This window comes from Amblyomma mixtum, chromosome 2 (genome assembly GCF_055824585.1).
Source record: "Amblyomma mixtum isolate Tamu chromosome 2, ASM5582458v1, whole genome shotgun sequence".
Classification (NCBI taxonomy): Eukaryota; Metazoa; Arthropoda; class Arachnida; order Ixodida; family Ixodidae; genus Amblyomma; species Amblyomma mixtum.
This window is the reverse complement of record NC_143013.1, coordinates 254,434,837-254,452,054: the sequence shown is the minus strand read 5'-3', so window position 1 is coordinate 254,452,054 and position 17,218 is coordinate 254,434,837. Positions and strand designations below refer to the sequence as shown.

The window sequence follows — 17,218 nt, the reverse complement described above, 5'->3', positions numbered from 1 at the left end:
TAGTAGAGGACGCTGCTCTTTTCGCCTAGCATTGCTTTCATTTTTGATTGAAGTTTTATTAGATATTTTAATAAAGTGTATGCAAGAGCGCCGTGCACGTTACTTGGTTGTCTGGGCAACCACTTCGATCCCACGCAAAAAAGAAAAATCTTCAGCCGATCTGCACGGCAGTGAACCCAGAAATTATTTTTGAGTACCAGTGTAGCTGTTCCAGGGCACATTATTGTCCTTTTAATTCAGTTGCATCATATTGTTCAGGCACACCGAGGTAGCAATTATGCAGAAGGAAACCCGCCCACTCATGTCCTACTTTCCAAAAATTTAGGCAATGTAGGCTCACTTCGCATGCAACGACGATTCCAGAAAGCGTTTAGCACACCGAGAGTCCTCTTTACGTGAATGCGAACTATGAAGAAAAAAAGATCTAATCGGGCTAATTCATCTGGCCAAACGTTGCGAAACGGTACCAAAACGTTACGGAAACGTTTCAAGGAGGAATGGAAATGCGAGTCGAAGGACGTCAGAAGACCGTTGCACCGCCGCGTCGGCGTGACTCACTCTAAAAAAAGTAGTTCTGTATTTTCACCCACAAATGTTGGTATTATTTGAAACATAATTCTGAAAATCAGGCAGTAATCACATCTACACGTTGGTTTTGTACCACGGTTAACACGAAGCGTCGCCTAAATTGATAAAATCTCTGGACGAGAGTATACGTCACGGCGGAGTGGTATCCATCGGCCATCATCGGAGTGATCGGCCGGATCGGCTGTGTTGCAGAAGATGGCGGTCATGGGTTCGCAAAATAATGTGGACGTTGCTAAACCCAAACACGGTAAAGTTATATTGTTATTAGAGAACTGCATACTGCCACAAGACAGGCTGCTCTCAACTCCTTCGATCGTGGATGGATTGGATGCTAACAGCGAGACCGACCTGCGGATACTGGGATGTGAGCTCATTCAAACGTCCGGGAAGCTGCTGCGGCTGCCTCAGGTAACAGTGCTTCTTTATACTTGCCCGCGTACTGTGTTTTGTAAGCTCTGTTCAAAGTGGTTACCCCTGACGAACGTGTTCCACTCGTTGTGTGCCGGTAAACCTGCTTATTCGCAATGTTTGTGCTAAGCCTAACGGTCCGTGGTGGTGCGACCTCTCATTGCTAGTGGGTCGCTGTCTTCCTTGTGCGAAAGACGTGGTGGGAATCCCTGCGCCAGTGTGGGGCTGTCTTTGAGTGTCGTAGCGTGGTTCGTACTGTCACTTTTTGGTGCTTTGATAAAAGAGGACAGTGTGTAGTGCATGCCCCGTTGCTGTGGTTCTTCGTTGAACATTCCTGTACGGGACCGTCGTGCCAATGGAGCATTGCTGTTGTGAAGTCGTGCTTCCGCTAGGACATTGGCCTTGCTATTTCCTGTCAACAGCTGTGCCGCAATCCGTCCGTTGTCGAGTTAACGCTGATGTGTGGCTGGAAAACCGATTGGTAAACGATTTTAGTCGAGTTGTAGGTCCACGTATTTTCTGTCTTGCGTACGCCGCGAATTTCGTCACAGTAGCTCCGATTCTGATAACTCGTTTCACGTTTGCGTTAGCACTGTACGATAGCGAGGTTTTTATCGCACTTTTTGTTGTTTTTTCCAGGTTGCAATGGCGACCGGTCAAGTGCTATTTCATAGGTTCTATTTTTCCAAGTCGTTCGTCCGCCACAGTATGGAGGTAAGATACGCGTACGCAGCGTTTATTTTTTTCTTTACTCGCTCATTGTCATCTAACCAAGCATCGTTGCTTGCTGCGAGTGCGAAGCGCGATACGTAGTGGTTTCGTTAGGCATTCGCTACGCTCTCGGGTACTTGCAGCCTTTCTGAAAAGTTTTTTTTTTTTTATATTCACCAGATTGTGGCCATGGCGTGCATAACGCTAGCGTCAAAGATAGAAGAAGCGCCTCGAAGAGTCCGGGACGTGATCAACGTCTTTCATCACATCAAGCAAGTGAAAAGCGGAAAGTGAGTAACAGTAGTGCTTTGATAAATGAATTTGGAGAGAAAGATAGTCAAATTAGACATTTTAAAAACAAAATAGAGAAAAAATTAACATGGGGGAAACCACGGGCTAGGTGGCGCAAGCTGCCGCCCTATACGAAGGGTAAAGCTGTTGTTATCCATCCATCGTGTGGGCTTTCGTAAGATTACATAATTGTGAAGCCTTCAAGGGGCGCTTCCAGGGTTTTGCTTTCAAGCTTTTCGCTGGGACAGATGATGATGGGGTTTCACCTAGCTCCCTTAGTTGCTCAGATAACGGGGGGTTTCTGTGCTACACTAGGATATCGACCAGTGTGGAAAACTAAGAATTTTGATAGACATTACGGATAGATGAGAAAGAAATGAAAACTAAAGTGAGCACCGTGCGCAACAAATGGTTGGCCTGTGAGGGGCAGTTTAATTTATTTTTCGTAAAGGCATTATGTCATGTAAAGGCATTGTAGTGATTAAGTTCAATAAAATGAATTGAGCTACAGTAAACCTCGTTATAACCAAGTTGAAGGGACTCGGCGACTACTTCGTTATAACCACAGCTTCATTATAGTCCGTGTTGACCGAGCTTCCAAAGGGAATCATCATTGATTTGTTATATCCGATATTTTGTTATAAACCGTTTCGTTATGAGATTCGACTGTAGTTGGTACTGTTATGTTGGCATTTGAAACATGAGGGCATTGCACTCACTTCGCTAGTTCATGGTGATTTTACATTAGGAGCAGCTTGCATAAGCAGTACTTGAGATCCTTTTATGTCGTGAGATGTCGTGTAACATTCCCTGCAGTGGGCAAGGTACCTGAAGTCAATGTGCCGTGTCACATGGCTTTCAACTGCCAAGAGAAGAAAAAGTTCTGCTGAGTCTCTCTAATGCATATGTGACTGTTCTTTTTTTCTTAACAGAACCATCCAACCACTGATTCTAGATCAGAATTACATTAACCTCAAGAACCAAGTCATAAAAGCTGAGAGAAGGGTGCTAAAGGAGCTTGGCTTCTGCGTCCACGTCAAGCACCCACACAAGGTGAGACCGACTCTTTGTTTGCACAGCAACTCCCGAAAACATACTTTAACTTGTTTGCAAAGTGTACACATCCTTGCGGGCTTTAGAATCGTTCGCACTGCATTCCATTTGTTTAACAACTTGTTGTCATATCAGCTTGAGCTTCGCAAAATAGTAATGCTGGGGCTGGTCAGAATAACATTTTTAAAACAGCAGTTTACACACATTTCTTGCTAACACAGATCCCATCCTGGCAGGTTCTGTGCAGAGTGTACTGCAGATTACTGCCTCCTTCTTCTGATTTAAAGCTTTCCATGGCATTAGCTGCCGTCTTCTCATTGTGAGGCAGGCAGGCCACGTTATGACCAGCGGCCTCTCCATTGAACTCTAGTGGCAGGGAGCCATTGCAGGGTTTGTCTTCTACCCTTGCTATAGGAATTCGCCGGCCTGCGGGTTCAAACACGAAGGCGTCAAGGAGTTGTGTGAGGACGGCCGTGTGCTGATTCAGCTTTGTCAGCGTGTGTGAGGCCGACTCGCTTTCTGCATCTTGCTCTTTCCGATCTTTCCTGGCTTCTGTGTGTTTGTGTGTGTGTGTGCGTCTCCCTGACATTTTGTCCAGTAGCTTGCATTCCTCGGCTTAGTGTCCACAACACCACTACCATGTTTAGCTATAGTTAAGCTTGCCAACTGATCAGGAGTAAAGAATGTGATTCTGGCTCAACCTCTGGTGTTGAAGTGTAGGTAAAACATGGTTGAGGATCTGGTATTCTAGAGTTCATTCTTTGCTTTAAAGGTCTAGAGAATGGAGAAGTACAGGGTCAGTCACACTTAGAGGGAGTACGGCTCCGCGCGGCCACGTACCTGCGGAGTGCCATTGTATCTAACCCGCTCATGAATCAACGCAGAGTGGCGCACCAGAAGAGGGACCTTGATGTGGTTCTTAGTGCCATCTGCCCCTTTGCATGGGTTTGCCACCGGCTTGGTCTCAATGGCGCTCCGCGTTTGCGCAACCACGCGGAGCCATGTTCCCTCTAAGTGTGATTGACCCTGTACCTCAAGATGACTGGCCCTATTGCATTACCATAAAGGCTGCTGGGACAGAATTGCGCCTTAGGCCTGAAACAAATGGATGTTGTACTTGGGACAACTTTACTGGTTGACTTACAAGGTGTGTAGTTGATATATGTATTGTAAAATATGTAACCACACCTTGCATAAGAATGGCCGCCGCAGTGACTTAGTGGTTATGGCACTCGGCTGCTGACTCGTAAGAGGCGGGTTCGATCGCGGCCGCTGTGGTCGAATTTCGATGGTCGTGAAATTCTAGAGGCCCATGTACTGTGCGATGTCAGTGCATGTTAATGAACCCGAGATGGTCTAAATTTCCGTAGCCCTTAACTGTGGCGTCCCTTATAGCCCGAGTCGCTTTGGGATGTTAAACCCCCGTATACCAAACCTTGCTTAATGAAAGGAATAAGAATTTGCGATCTTGCAGTGCTGTTTTTGTGATTGCTACTTGCTCCTGTTGCCCTTTAGAAGAAACTGGTTGCACTGGGGGAGGCGCTTAAGTGTAGCTAAACATGGTAGGTGCGTTGACAGGTTCCCAGAGAAGCCCATTCCCCTGGTGAAAAAACATGCGGTTGAAGCCCTCGCCAGCGGCTCTGCAGCTGTCTATAACTCGTGTGTTTGGGATGTTTCAGATTATTGTGACGTTGTTACAAGTGTTGGAGTGTGAGAAGAATACGAAGTTGATGCAGTCATCATGGTAAGCATCGCACATTTCTTCCTCTTTGTTGTGTGCCTTTTAAAAAGCCTTCCTTTGCACTTGAGTGTGCCGTTTCCACCCGATGCATTGTGGCAGAGAAAGCCGTGAAATGTTGCCCCTTAGTGCGATTTGACAGAAAAAAGAAAAACCCTCTCTCTCTCTTCGATGGTCAGTCGGCCTGCTTTTTCGGGGTGACTGGGCAGCCGTCCACCCAGATGGCGAAGTCTGGAGAGGGCGCACAGTGCGCCCGATTTTGGCTGTCACGCGCTCGTGCACATTTCACGGCTTTGAAGTGTACTGAGAAGGCGTGCTGCAAGCGTTCGAGCTCTCACTTTGCGTGCGTACGTGTGCGCTTCCCTCATTGAGCGGGCCTCCCTGAATAAGCTAGGTAAGCAACATTACAGTAGTGAGCGCCAGATCTGCTCTTTCTGTTCGCCTGTTAGGGAGCTGTGGTATTGTCTGTCAGTGGTTTATGACCCAAACCTAACACCGCCATGACAGTCTGTTTACCGACTAGTGTTGAAAGTTCCTGGGCAGCATACTGCTCTTGTTTGTTCACAGTTTTTCTTAGTTGCAGTTGTTATGATTGCTGAATGACTGATGTCAGTTGCATGCTATTAGGACTGTTTTCATTTCAATGTCATCATCCATCACTTAAGCAGCTGAACTTTGTGCTGGACTTTTAAAGTTCTGTGTCTATTGTATTTGCACCGAAGATTGTTGAAAATTTGTCGCGTGATTTGCTTTCTGTTGTATGTCTGTGGAAGAGCTTACATTGTACGTGTAGCAAAGGGAGGGAAAAGAAATTGTGTTGTGCTGCATTGTTAAGAGTGATAACATGAGGTTCTGGACATTCTTGCTGTCATCCTCTTGTGAAAAAAAAAAAAAGAAAATACTTCTTTCGCGACTCTTGTCTTCCTTTTTATGTCAGAAACAAAAAGCGTAGATGTGCGAAAGAAATGCGGTGTGCTGTTTTGATATCTTTTTTTAGTGTTTGGTATCTCTCTGTGCCTGTGTGTGTGTGTTATGTTGTGCATGCGCGCTGCGGCCCGCTGTGGAGACGCACGTGATTAATGGGGTGACTTCTGGGTTTTCACCTAACAGAGCTTAGGTGAGCTGACTGAGGTGGTAAGTAGGTGCGATGCCTGAGCCACCCTGCCAGCGTCGTGCCCAACCCTGGGAAGAGAGAGAGAATGCCTGGCACTCACACACAGCGCGGGTGGTGCTTCCTCCTCCTCCCCATCCGGGCAGGACACACGGCCGGTGGACTGGGCCCCCCCCAACCCCTCGCATTCGGGCCCCTGTGCCTGGTGTGCGTTTGTTTGGCCTCTCTGCTGCTGTTGCCACCAAAGCGTCTCCTCTTCCTCTTGTGTGTTGCTCTTTGCCCCCTCCCTCTTTTGTGCCTCCTCCCTTGTAGGCAGTCATGATGGAGGTCCTTGCTTAGAATGTTGGTTTTAACATGGTGAGAAGAGCCAAAGCTTGCCTAGCTAATGTGAAAGGAGGCCTTTTGTAAAGGACTTTGCATTGTCCTCATTTCGTTTTATTGTTTTGAAGTTTTTAGTGCTTGGGAAGCCCTGGAGAGTTTTTGTTGCATGTCCCGCATTTCTTGCCAGGGGGCCTCGTTGTGTTGTTAGCTTAGAAGGGTAGCGGATCGGGCTAGTTGGTGCAGTTTTGACGTTTTTCGAAGCGCTAAAACAACATGGATGCAGAAAGAACAGACAGGGACGTGCGCTACTTCCAACTGTTTATTTCGTAAAACTGCAGGTGCTTTAAACAGTTCTCGAACGCTTTTATGACACGGTTGTTAGCTTGTAAGTGGTGAATAGGATTTCAAGGCTGCTGAAGTAGTAATTAGCACGGTGAAGTAATGTGTGAATGCAGTCGTGGGTAAAGAAAGTTAAGAAGAATTTGGCTCTATTTTCGTGGCTGCAGTAAAGGGTTTGCTGGAGCGGTGAATAGGATTTCAAGGCTGCTGAAGTAATAATTAGCACGGTGAAGTAATGTGTTTATGCAGTCCTGGATAAAGAAAGTTGAGAAGAATTTGGCTCTATTTTCGCAGCTGTAGTAAATGGTTTGCTGAAGTAGGCAAACTGAGGGATAACTGGTTTCATTGCCCTGAGATAGCTTCTTTAGTTGGTGCATTGGCATGCGCCAGTGTTGCAGGTTCTAAGCACCTTGTGTGTCATGCTTGACCTTTTCTCGAAGATTGTCGCAGTCATATCGATCGTGGACATTGCATAGCAGAGATAACGTGGCTGGTACATTGCCAAACCAAACCGGTACATTGCAGTGGTTATTGTCTGGCATGATATGTATTCGTACTCTGGTGAAGTGACGTATTGGCAGGATTGGAAGATTTTGGCCCAATGTGATTGCTGTGTGCTGAGAACATTGTGATGAATGGGGCGCTCACGAAGAGAGAGTAGCCCGCACACTGGAGGAATTCTGTTGCCACAGTGGATTTGGAACGCTTTTTTTTTGCCTTCTGGGAAGCTTCCCTTGGGGAAGCATTCCGGAGAGGCTACTCCGATGTGCTGCTCTGTGCGTGTTCGCGAACGCCCCATCCTGCTAGCCGTGCACTCTTGGTGCCGGTGTCAGCTGCACCGGGACACTGACTGCACGCGAGAAGAGAAAAACTAGGCGCCCTTTCTTCGATCGTGGCCCCCTCCCTTTGCTGCCCTCCTGTGGCGGTGCAAAGGAGCGGGCCACGCGATGTTTTGTGATGCCGCCTGCTGTGCCTCTTTCCATCTGGCGCGCGCCCCCTCTCCTCGACGAGATGTTGTGCACGGACAGTTCGTGGTCGTCGGGCGTTGGACCCTGCGATGTCGCCGCTGTCATCGCTGGACTGTTGGATGGACTCTTGAGTGGCCACTGGCATGCTTGGCAATGGCCAGTGGCGCGGCCATGGCGGCCAACCACCGCAGGAAAACGTGCTGACGGGAGAGTCCCCATCTGGCTCTCCAGGTATGCACGCACTCCCCTTTTCTGGGAAAGCATGGGACGGGGTTTCTGGGTGGGGGCTCTCTACTTGAAGCACGGGAAGCGCTTGCTGGGTGGTGTGGTCACTGGCAGGAACTTTTGCAGTGTGCTCCACGGGGATCCTAGGGGGAGATATCTGTGGTGGTGTTGATGCAAGTCTTCCTTTGGCTTAGCCTGATGGACTGACTGATTGGACTTGGCCTTTGACTTAGCCCAACGGACTGACCGAATGGACTGGGGCTCGGCGCTGGACACTCGTGCACTGTGACCGAAGCATCGTCGTCTTCGCCTCTCTCATTTGGCATTTGTGTGTGGTGTCGCGCAAGCTTGAAAGGTGGGTGACCATCTCAATGGTTCCTTTGATTTTGCAGCGTGCTGGTATCGTTTGCCCTGTTCCCTCTGGACGAATCTGTAACAATGACACTGTCGCGCCTCTTAGAAGGGTGCGACCATCTCTTGGCAAAGCAAAAGTGAGACCTCGATCGAAGCAGTTTTCAAGAGCTCCTTCTCGGTACACTGTCAGGCACCTGGTGTTTTTTTGCTCTTAGGTGATGTTAAGAGCAGCTTTAGACCCTTTTTTGCTGACGATCCTCCCCGTCTTCCTGTTTTGTCTCATGCAGGAACTACATGAATGACAGCCTGCGCACTGACATCTTCGTGCGGTACAGTCCAGAGACGATAGCATGCGCCTGCATTTACCTCAGTGCAAGGTTGCTGCAGGTAAGGCTGGATTCTTTGCTGCATTTGCTGTTGTGGCGAGGATAACTTGTTTGAGTGTGCCTTTGAGGTTGAAAGGGTGGCCTGAGACATTTTTCACTTGTTCCAGATCCCACTCCCCAACAGTCCTCCCTGGTATGCTGTGTTCAGCGTCAGTGAGGAAGACATTCAGGACACCTGCCGGAGGATACTTAGCATCTACATCAGAAAGGTAAAGGATTCACTGGAAGTGTAGTGGATTGCAAGACTTTGCATGAACTTGGCCTGACTCAAGGCACAAGGGCCCACATACTTTAGCATTGATTCCTCTAAGGATAAATCCCTGAAATTGCTTGCTGATTAGCCAAAGGAGTGGAAGTGGATGTGATGCCCGGCTTCAGTCTATAGCATTGCGTGACCAGCGATGAAATTCGGCGTATGTTGCTACCATAATGCGTTTGATTTAGTGACGAATTTGCTTGATCCATGGCCTCTGGCACTGGATAGACCTCTGTAATCAACAGCGTTGCAAGTGAGCAGTTCTAGAACGATTGTATGTTGCATCAAAGCGACTTGGGTGTTGCCCTGGTTGTGTAGCTTGTTTGGGCATATCACGATTGCCGCGTCACTGCCGGTTGCCCGAAATTCCCGTCAGGCCGGTTTCACCATCCGCTGATAATGGTTGCGCATTTCTCTTGATGTAACTCAAATACTGTCAACCCTCTTCGCCATTCACCTCGCAGTGTGCGATGGCAGCGGCCAAGGTTAAATGCGTCCCAGTTAGTGGCGCTGCTCGGCCCTAAGGTGCATGTGCAGAAAGGCAGCTGTCGGTTGAAAAGGAGCAATGATAAGAGCACTTGTGTGAACCACCTGGCTAATGCAGGCGTGGTGTGTTTTATATGGTGTTGAGTTTGGTGTGGTGGGCGCATAATAAAAACCTACCTCCCTGGCACTGCTGACACGATCTGAGATTAGAATGTGGTGCTGTGGTGTGGTGTGCATGGTGGTCAGATGCCAGTTAACTCCAGAGGGTCAGTTTGGTCGGCTTGAGGCCACGTGCTAATTCGTTGCGTGAAGCACTGAAGAGCCTGGTCATGCCAGTCGGGCACAATGCTGCATTACTGGTGTCCCCGATTTGTGGTGAACTCTGCCATTCGCACAAAGCGTGCAAAGCAGCTGTGGTGCGGGGAAGCCACCCTAGTTGGCGTGTGACTTGCCGCTGTTGCGGGTTGGTGGTGGTACGTGGAAAAGCCAACCTAACTGGTGCTCTGTTTTTGCGGTCTCTGGAATCGGCATTAGCGCCTTCGAAATGGTGCTGAAGCTTCGAGAAAGATCTCCCCATTTCTCTACTAAGGATCACCCGAGTTGTTGTCCCTTCTTTAACTAAACTGGACCACGATTGAGTGTGTTTTTTGATGGAATTTTATATTGCGAGTTTTGTGCTGTATCGGGCCATTTTGCAATTTTTTTTTTACCTTTTTACTGTAACGAGGTTAAACTATGATTATTTTGCAGTCTAGATGCCAGTGCCCTGTTAGTGCCTCTCTCTTCATTCCTTTGTTGATTTCGTGATCTTTCCCCCTTGCTTCATCAGCCCGATCCTGATGCCCTGGAGAAGAAGATTGACGAACTCAAGAAGGCACACCTGGAAGCCAAGCTGCGGGCCAAGATGGCATCGGGGATCAGCACACCCATTCTTGGCAATGGTGCCAGCTTTTCACCAAGTTCCAGAAACAGTGAGTGGCTTGCCGTTCGTTGTCCTTTGTGTTTGTCTGTCTCTACTTGCTACAGTGGAACACCTCTCATTTTGCACTGGATGGCGGACTGCTGCAGAGTGCAGCATCTTACTTGTTGGCTATACAGTTAAACTTAGGCATAGCGAAATTGAGAAATGTCTGCAATTTTCCATTACGTGCAGTTCTAATGTGTAGACTCTAAAGGACAGCGCCAAACGAAACCAAAATGAGCATTAAATGTAGATGGGATCGCCTTGCAGTCTAGATAAACCGCCGCTACTTGAAGTCGTAAAAATAAAGAAACATGTTGAAATCGCGAGGCTAATGCGACTGCAGCAGCAGCCACTGTCTCGGTGTGGTTTACACAGTGCTGCTATATAGGGAGGCGGTGAATTTGGAGGCACTTGCATCTTCTCGCGTCCCCCCGCTCTTGGTCTCCCCAGCCATCGTTGCCCTAGTAAACTGACTCCTGCGTTGCTTGCACCGGAACGTGTGGACTGAGCAGCACTATGGACCCGCACTGCTCGTCTCTTCTTAGCTACATCCCTCTTTTTTTTTATTCATACCTCATTAATTCGAGTTTCTGGGAAATTTGAACTGTGTGACTTCTTCCGTCCACGCACCATTGAGGAGTATGTTAAACATAGCGCGTTAATTTGAACGTGACTGTGTTGCGGCACCGATGATTTGAACTATGCACCGCTGCGCCTGGGTGGCATGGGTATGTGGTGCACTAGGAAACGCTCCCAGGAGGCTCTTTGGATATGTGGAGAGTGCAAAGTTATGGTGTGTGAAGAGGGAGGACTCTCTCCGCATTAGTGGTAGCATTTTCCTTCCGAGGAAAAAAAAAATAAAGCAAAAGGTGGTGCCTGAATATTTTATAACATTGAAATTGAGTAATCTCACTTCCTGACTGCTTCCCGATTGCAGTGTACCATATATTGAGTTCACTTTCGTTAGTTTTAACTTTGGTTAATTTGAACTGCGTCGGTGTCCCCATGGAATTGAATTAACGAGCTTCTACTGTAGTGCTGTGTGATACTATACAAAAGCGAAAGCTATGGGGACAGCTGCATCTTCCATGAAGAGGCGGTGTACATTGTGCCAACTGGTTCTCTCACTCTGTGCCATTTTCGTTGAAATAAAATACAGCGCTGCATGATATGACAGTAATTGAGATTGTTAACATGTCTTTGTCATTGGGTGTGGTCTGTTTGCCTGACATGTCGACGTTCATTCCTGTAAATCCTCCTCCATTTTTTTTTCTTTTTTGCAGACTCTCCCAGGCAGTCACCTACTCAAGAAGTAGCAGCAACAAAAAAGAAGGAAGAGGCGAAGCCAGCAGTTGAGCGAAGTCCCAGGTGTGTGGGCACGGGGGTGATTCCTAATTGCTAGTGAACCCTGCCAGCTAGGTACCAGAACAGTGGACTAATACCCCTGTCACATGGGCACTGTAAAGGTACTTTGAACTAAAGCTCCATTACGCTACCAAAGGAGCACTACTTCAAGGGAGTTCGCCCGTGCTACATGGTCGCGTAACGACCTTTGGAAAACGATTTTAGCGCTCTCATCGGTGAAAAACTGGATTAAAATTGCAGACTTTTGTGCACATGAGAATATAGCAGTGTAACATATTTTCATAAAAAAAAACTTGTTTTATATCATATTATGCTCAATCAACAATTTCAACTGCAATAATGACATGATCTGCCAAGCACAGAACATAACATCACAGCGCTCGCCACACTGAGCTCAACTGGCTCGGCTTGGTTCTTCGGCTCTTCCCTTTGCTTCTTTTCCTCTGTTTTCTTTGGCCTTGCGATCGTTGCGATTCTGTTCACGTTTTTCTCTGTGCCTTGTGTTCGGCGATCTCCGTCAAGATGTATTACTAGCTGCTGTCCGCCACTGTCCATACTTGCTGAAAACAACATGGCCGACATGGCGTCATAGTTACCATGGCGCTTGCAAATCCGGGACGAGAGTATGGCGTGGTGAAACCGCCACAAAACAAATAACCTTATATATTAAAAGACCTATAATTTTACGAAGCAAATTTAAGACAAGAATATCGATCGTTTCTTATCCCCATTTATTTTTGCTGTTAACTTACTGGGAGAGAGAGTACTCCCTTGCAGCCTCAAAGGACAAACTCGAGCTGCCTTGATTCGAAGTTCCTTTGAATTAGGTGTCCTTAGGGGCGTCCGTGTGGCAGCGCGCGTTCTCCCTTGGAGTAATGGAGCTTGAGTTCAAAGTACCTTTACAGTGCCCGTGTGACAGGGGTATAAGAACGTGTAATGTATATTGGCTGGAGGCTGTGCACAATGAAGAGATATCAGTGTCTCTGCTTGGAGCCGTGAGTAAGCTGTGCTTATGTCGCAGATGAGCGCACGAGCTCCTTGAGCATGTTTTAGCCTAGAGCAGGTGTTCTCATGTTTTAGTGCGTTCGTATTAGAACGCTCATTATCACATGAAGTGCCCATTAGTGTTTGAGCCTTGGTGTAGGGAGTGAAATGAGAGGGTGGAGACTGGTGGCGAGAGGGAAGGCGCAGTAGCCAATGAGAGTCGAGTGGTGGGAAGAGTGCTCAGACGGTAACTGCAATTTCTGGAATGGATTGGAGAGTGGGGTGGTGGCCGAGCATGTCGCACAGTGATTGGTTGGCTTGGTAACACCACCTGCTTGCACAGTCTAGACACGTCAGCGGCAGCTCCGTCTGGAGGGAACACAAATCTAATAACGCGTACTCTGCCGCATAGATTGCATTGATGGTCTGTGAATATTGGTCGTGATCTCCAGCAGGTTTGCAAATGTGTCTAGGCACACTGCCCGTCTTGGGTTTCATTCCTTCCCATCTAACATGCATGCAAAAAAAGAGCATGCTGATACACGGCACCCTAGAAAGTACGTAAATCCGGTTATGATGTCTGGCTGGACAGTGAAACAGTGCTATAAGTAAATACAGTAGGCAAGCACGTCGATGCGGGAGCTTCCAGTGCTGTGTGGCAGAAGCAGGAAAGAAAAAGCAGTGGGATCAGAACTTGCAAGATACTTGCTGTAACTTTTTAATTCTTAGTTCGAAACGCGTCTTCCAGATGATTCAAATGCACCACAAGTACAGGGGAAATGCTAAGATCTCAGTTACATTCATGGATTTGTGAAATTTTGTGGGTTGATCCAGGTGAATCTTCAGCTGTGGTATTGATTGCTCGATGGCATCATACTACAGTCGAACCCGGATATATCGAACCCGCATATTTCGAATTATTGGCTATATCGAACACACAGATTACCCCCTTGAAAATACTATGTAAAAGTATAGGACAGTTGCGTTGTATATCGAATTCCATTTTCGCCGGACATTGGATATATCGAACGCCGCGCCGCGCCCCTGGAAGGTGCGCTTTCCCCAAAGACATTCCTGTCCGGTCCTCAGCCGCCTCAGCGGAGAACATTTCCGCAGTCAGCAGGCGCAGGGCCCTTTTTTTTTTTTGTTCCCCGTTTTTGCGCCCCACCAGCGCGAGCTTTCCCACTCCTCCTCTCCTCCTGTACCGCCGGCGTGTGCTCCGTCAAGGTCATTGGAGATCAGCGAAGAGAGAGCGCCGCATGGAGACGCGCGGCGACCACGCTTCTTGGGGAAAGAGAGAGAGAGAAAACGGTCGCTCGTGGGCACATCGTGGGCCTGGGGAAAAGAGAGAGCTCAGAAAAAAAAAAAAAAACCCAGAGCACCGATCTTTCTCCCTGCTCTTTCTTTTCCCTCTGTCGTTCCTTCGCAGCCGCGTTGACTGCCGCTTGCATAGGCTTCGCTCTTATCGCTCCATCTGCGCCTCGCGTGTTTTTTTTTTGCGTGTGTGCCTGTGTTTCAACGCGCGACGTGAAGCAGGCCCCAGTAGCCAACTGTTTTGGCAAGATTAATGTCCGGAAGATTTAGATGACGATGAGTGCTTGGACGACGCGTTTCGCGACTTGTCCAATTTTCTCGGCGCCGTTCCGTCCGAAGTGACTGTTGAGGACTTTAACGCTGACAGCGAAGTTCAAGCGGTAGCTGGCGTTCAAGACGCCGACTCCAGCGACGACGAGGGCAACTGTGTTGTCGAAGAAACGCGTCCGTGCGCAGCCACTGAACTGGCGTCAGCGTTAGCCTGATTCGGCGCTGTTGCGGCGAAATGGAAGGCACTGTGCTCTCGCACCTGGACAGTCTCGAGAAGATCGAGGCCAGTGTTTTGAACTTCGTTTCCCAGGGGAAAAAGCAGCCCAAAATTAGTGATCTTTTTTTCCGCGAAATAAAGCGCTTTCACATTGCGCGCCCATACTATGTGATTCGCGGCTGTTCCAAACGGTAAGCCACAATTTGTTATGATCGGGAGTGCAGTTTTAGCCTATATCTGTATATCGAATTTTCGCTATATCGAACTATTTTCCGATCCCCTTCGAATTCGATATATCCGGGTTCGACTGTATCTGGTAACCTGGAGGCAAGGTTGAGTGGCACTGCTGGTGGCACGTGCAGCTCATTGGTCCCTTGTGCCACCCACACAGGGTGGACCGCACTGCCTCCAACTACATTCCCGGAACCGGGGCCAAGCGGAAGACGAGTCCATCGTCACCGTCCTCCCCTGTGCGCAGCCGGAAGGAGGCCTCTCGCCAGGGCCACTCGAGTTCTTCCAGCAACGGCAGCAGCCCTCCCACGCTCTCAGCGCCCCAGACTGCTCGAGGGCGCACCCCACCCCGGAGCTACAAGGACTCTGGTCTAGGGTCGAGCTCACCCCTCAGGTGAGGACTGCTTCCTCTTGGGCTCTGTAGCAGTTCCTTGGCCGGCCGTTTTGGGAGACAGAAATTTATTGATTTATTTTTTCAGTCAGGTCGTGTGCAAATTTGTGAATTGTTTTCCCACCATTGAGTCAAGATTAGTGTGATGGTAAGAAATTCTCACGGAAGGGCATTCAAAAGATACCTCGTTACGCCATGGCTGGTCCAGTGTCACTGGAAAGAATTTCATCTGCCACCATTTTGTTGAGCTAATGTAGCTACAGTAAGCTTCACAATGTGAAGATATGTGAATGAGAAGCCAGCGAGTCTTGTGCTCCTGGTGACTTACTGTTAGAAAGTTATAAATTCTGACGTGAACATAAAAGCTCGTTAATACTAAGGTCCGGATAATTTGAACTGCTGGAGCAGTCCTGGCCAATGCCCATGTAAGTCTATAGTCACTAATTCGGACACTGCGGGGTGCCGCACCTGTTAATTCACACAGTCTCATGACATACGTGGCCCTTGATAGGTGTGGTTCATTGCAGTTGATTGCATTTGAGCCCTGATGTATGTTTAACGGGGGGGGGGGGGGGGGGGGGGGGGGGGGCAAGAGGAGTCACAAATGTGAAATCTTAAGGGAACATATTGTGCTAGTTCTAAATATGTAATTTATTTGATGTAAAAGAAGATGCACTTATGTAATATGTTCAGTAACCTTTTGCCGAAAGCTTTCTAGATGTTTTGCTCAAGAGGACTTGCTAAAATGTGTGCCATTGGTTTCTCTTGACATGGAGTGCCACAAGGGTAAAATTATTACCCTGCCTGCGGTAGAAGTTGAGTTGTAGAGTTTTGAAGTTGTCTTTTCAGGGATGGGAATACGTATTCTCATTTTTGAAGTTGCAACTTCAAACCCTTATAACTCAACTCTTTTGATAGGCATGTTAAGTTTACCCTTATTGCAGTCATTTGTTTTGGCAAGTTCTGCACAGCAAAATTTCTTGAAAGTTCTTGGCAACAAGCTACCATATATGACAGAAGCCAACAGCCACAGAAACCAAGGGGCACAGGGGACTTTTTTTTTTAATTTCTTTATTTAATTTGTGGTGTTGATCAATTTAGAATATCACTGAATATGTTATCGCTTAATGTTAATTAATTAGAAAAGCAGAAGAAAAAACAACCACATGCCGCCGGTGGGATCCGAACCCACGACCTCCGGAGGTTGGAGGTCGTGGGTTCGGATCCCACCGGCGGCATGTGGTTGTTTTTTCTTCTGCTTTTCTAATCAATTAGCTTTAAGCGATAACATATTCAGTGATATTCTAAATTGATCAGCACCACAAATTAAATAAAGAAATTAAAAAAAAAGTCCCCTGTGCCCCTTGGTTTCTGTGGCTGTTGGCTTCTGTCATATCTATAACGAGCCCCTCATTCCCCTTCCCTTGTTTGCTTAAGCTACCATATATGTTATACATAAGTGCTCAAGGACTTGTTTCGCATAAATTTACATTACGCATTTGAAATTGACACACAAAAATACACGTTCCCAGAAGATTTCACTATTGTGACTTGATTAAAAAAAAAAAATGTTCCACGACCCTCTTTCCCCATTGACTTGCCATTGAGCATGCACTCAGCCTGGACATGTGCGTGTTGTGCAGGACCAAGCTGGAGGACGGGCGATCCAAAGACAGCTCCAACTCCAAGCGGCATGCCTCTCACAAGCGCAAGCGGAGCGCTTCCTCCCGTTCCCGCAGCCGCTCCCCGTCGCACAGGCACAGCAGCAAGAAGAGCTCGGGGAGCAGCCACCGGACGTCCCGCCACAAGTCATCGCCCTCTGGCCACAGTGAACACAACCACCGACACCACCGGTCGTCCACGTCCAAGAAGGAGAGGTCGCGGGAGAACCGCAACCATCGCACAGCAATCACAGCCCGGAGGTGAAAGGTAATGCATTGAGGCAGGACTTTGCTGTACGAAGGTGTCATATGCAGTGGGAGGCTGTGTGCCATGTTCATTTCAAACTCTCCAATTTTGAGCAAAATTATCCAACTGTGTTCAGCCCCGTAGTGCTAGGTGTATTCCTTGGGAATGCAGACTCGGACATGATGGTGGCAGCTGTTTTCCAAGAAGTCCGATTTAGCAGTAGCTGCATTTGATTCAGTGCTGGTTCGTGGAGCCAGTTCCATCATCCTGCTTTTTTTTTTTTTTTTCAATGTTCTGGAAGGCAACGGCCAGCGTTTTGTTCTAACCCAAACTTACTTA

At 47.9% G+C, this 17,218-nt stretch overlaps 1 protein-coding gene across 1 annotated transcript in view; it reads left to right on the top strand.

The window, feature by feature from the left end:
- The first annotated feature begins 735 nt into the window (after window positions 1-735).
- The window catches only part of LOC149363578 (cyclin-L1-like), a 17,757-nt gene continuing 1,274 nt past the window's right edge, over window positions 736-17,218 (top strand). Inside the window, exons 1-11 of the mRNA XM_089573574.1 lie at window positions 736-996; window positions 1,636-1,710; window positions 1,888-1,997; window positions 2,931-3,051; window positions 4,731-4,795; window positions 8,395-8,494; window positions 8,601-8,702; window positions 10,065-10,206; window positions 11,483-11,567; window positions 14,741-14,974; window positions 16,615-16,900. Coding sequence (XP_089429700.1) covers window positions 784-996; window positions 1,636-1,710; window positions 1,888-1,997; window positions 2,931-3,051; window positions 4,731-4,795; window positions 8,395-8,494; window positions 8,601-8,702; window positions 10,065-10,206; window positions 11,483-11,567; window positions 14,741-14,974; window positions 16,615-16,897 — 1,530 coding nt within the window. The 5' untranslated portion in view covers window positions 736-783 and the 3' untranslated portion in view covers window positions 16,898-16,900. The remainder of the gene's footprint in view (window positions 997-1,635; window positions 1,711-1,887; window positions 1,998-2,930; window positions 3,052-4,730; window positions 4,796-8,394; window positions 8,495-8,600; window positions 8,703-10,064; window positions 10,207-11,482; window positions 11,568-14,740; window positions 14,975-16,614; window positions 16,901-17,218) is intronic.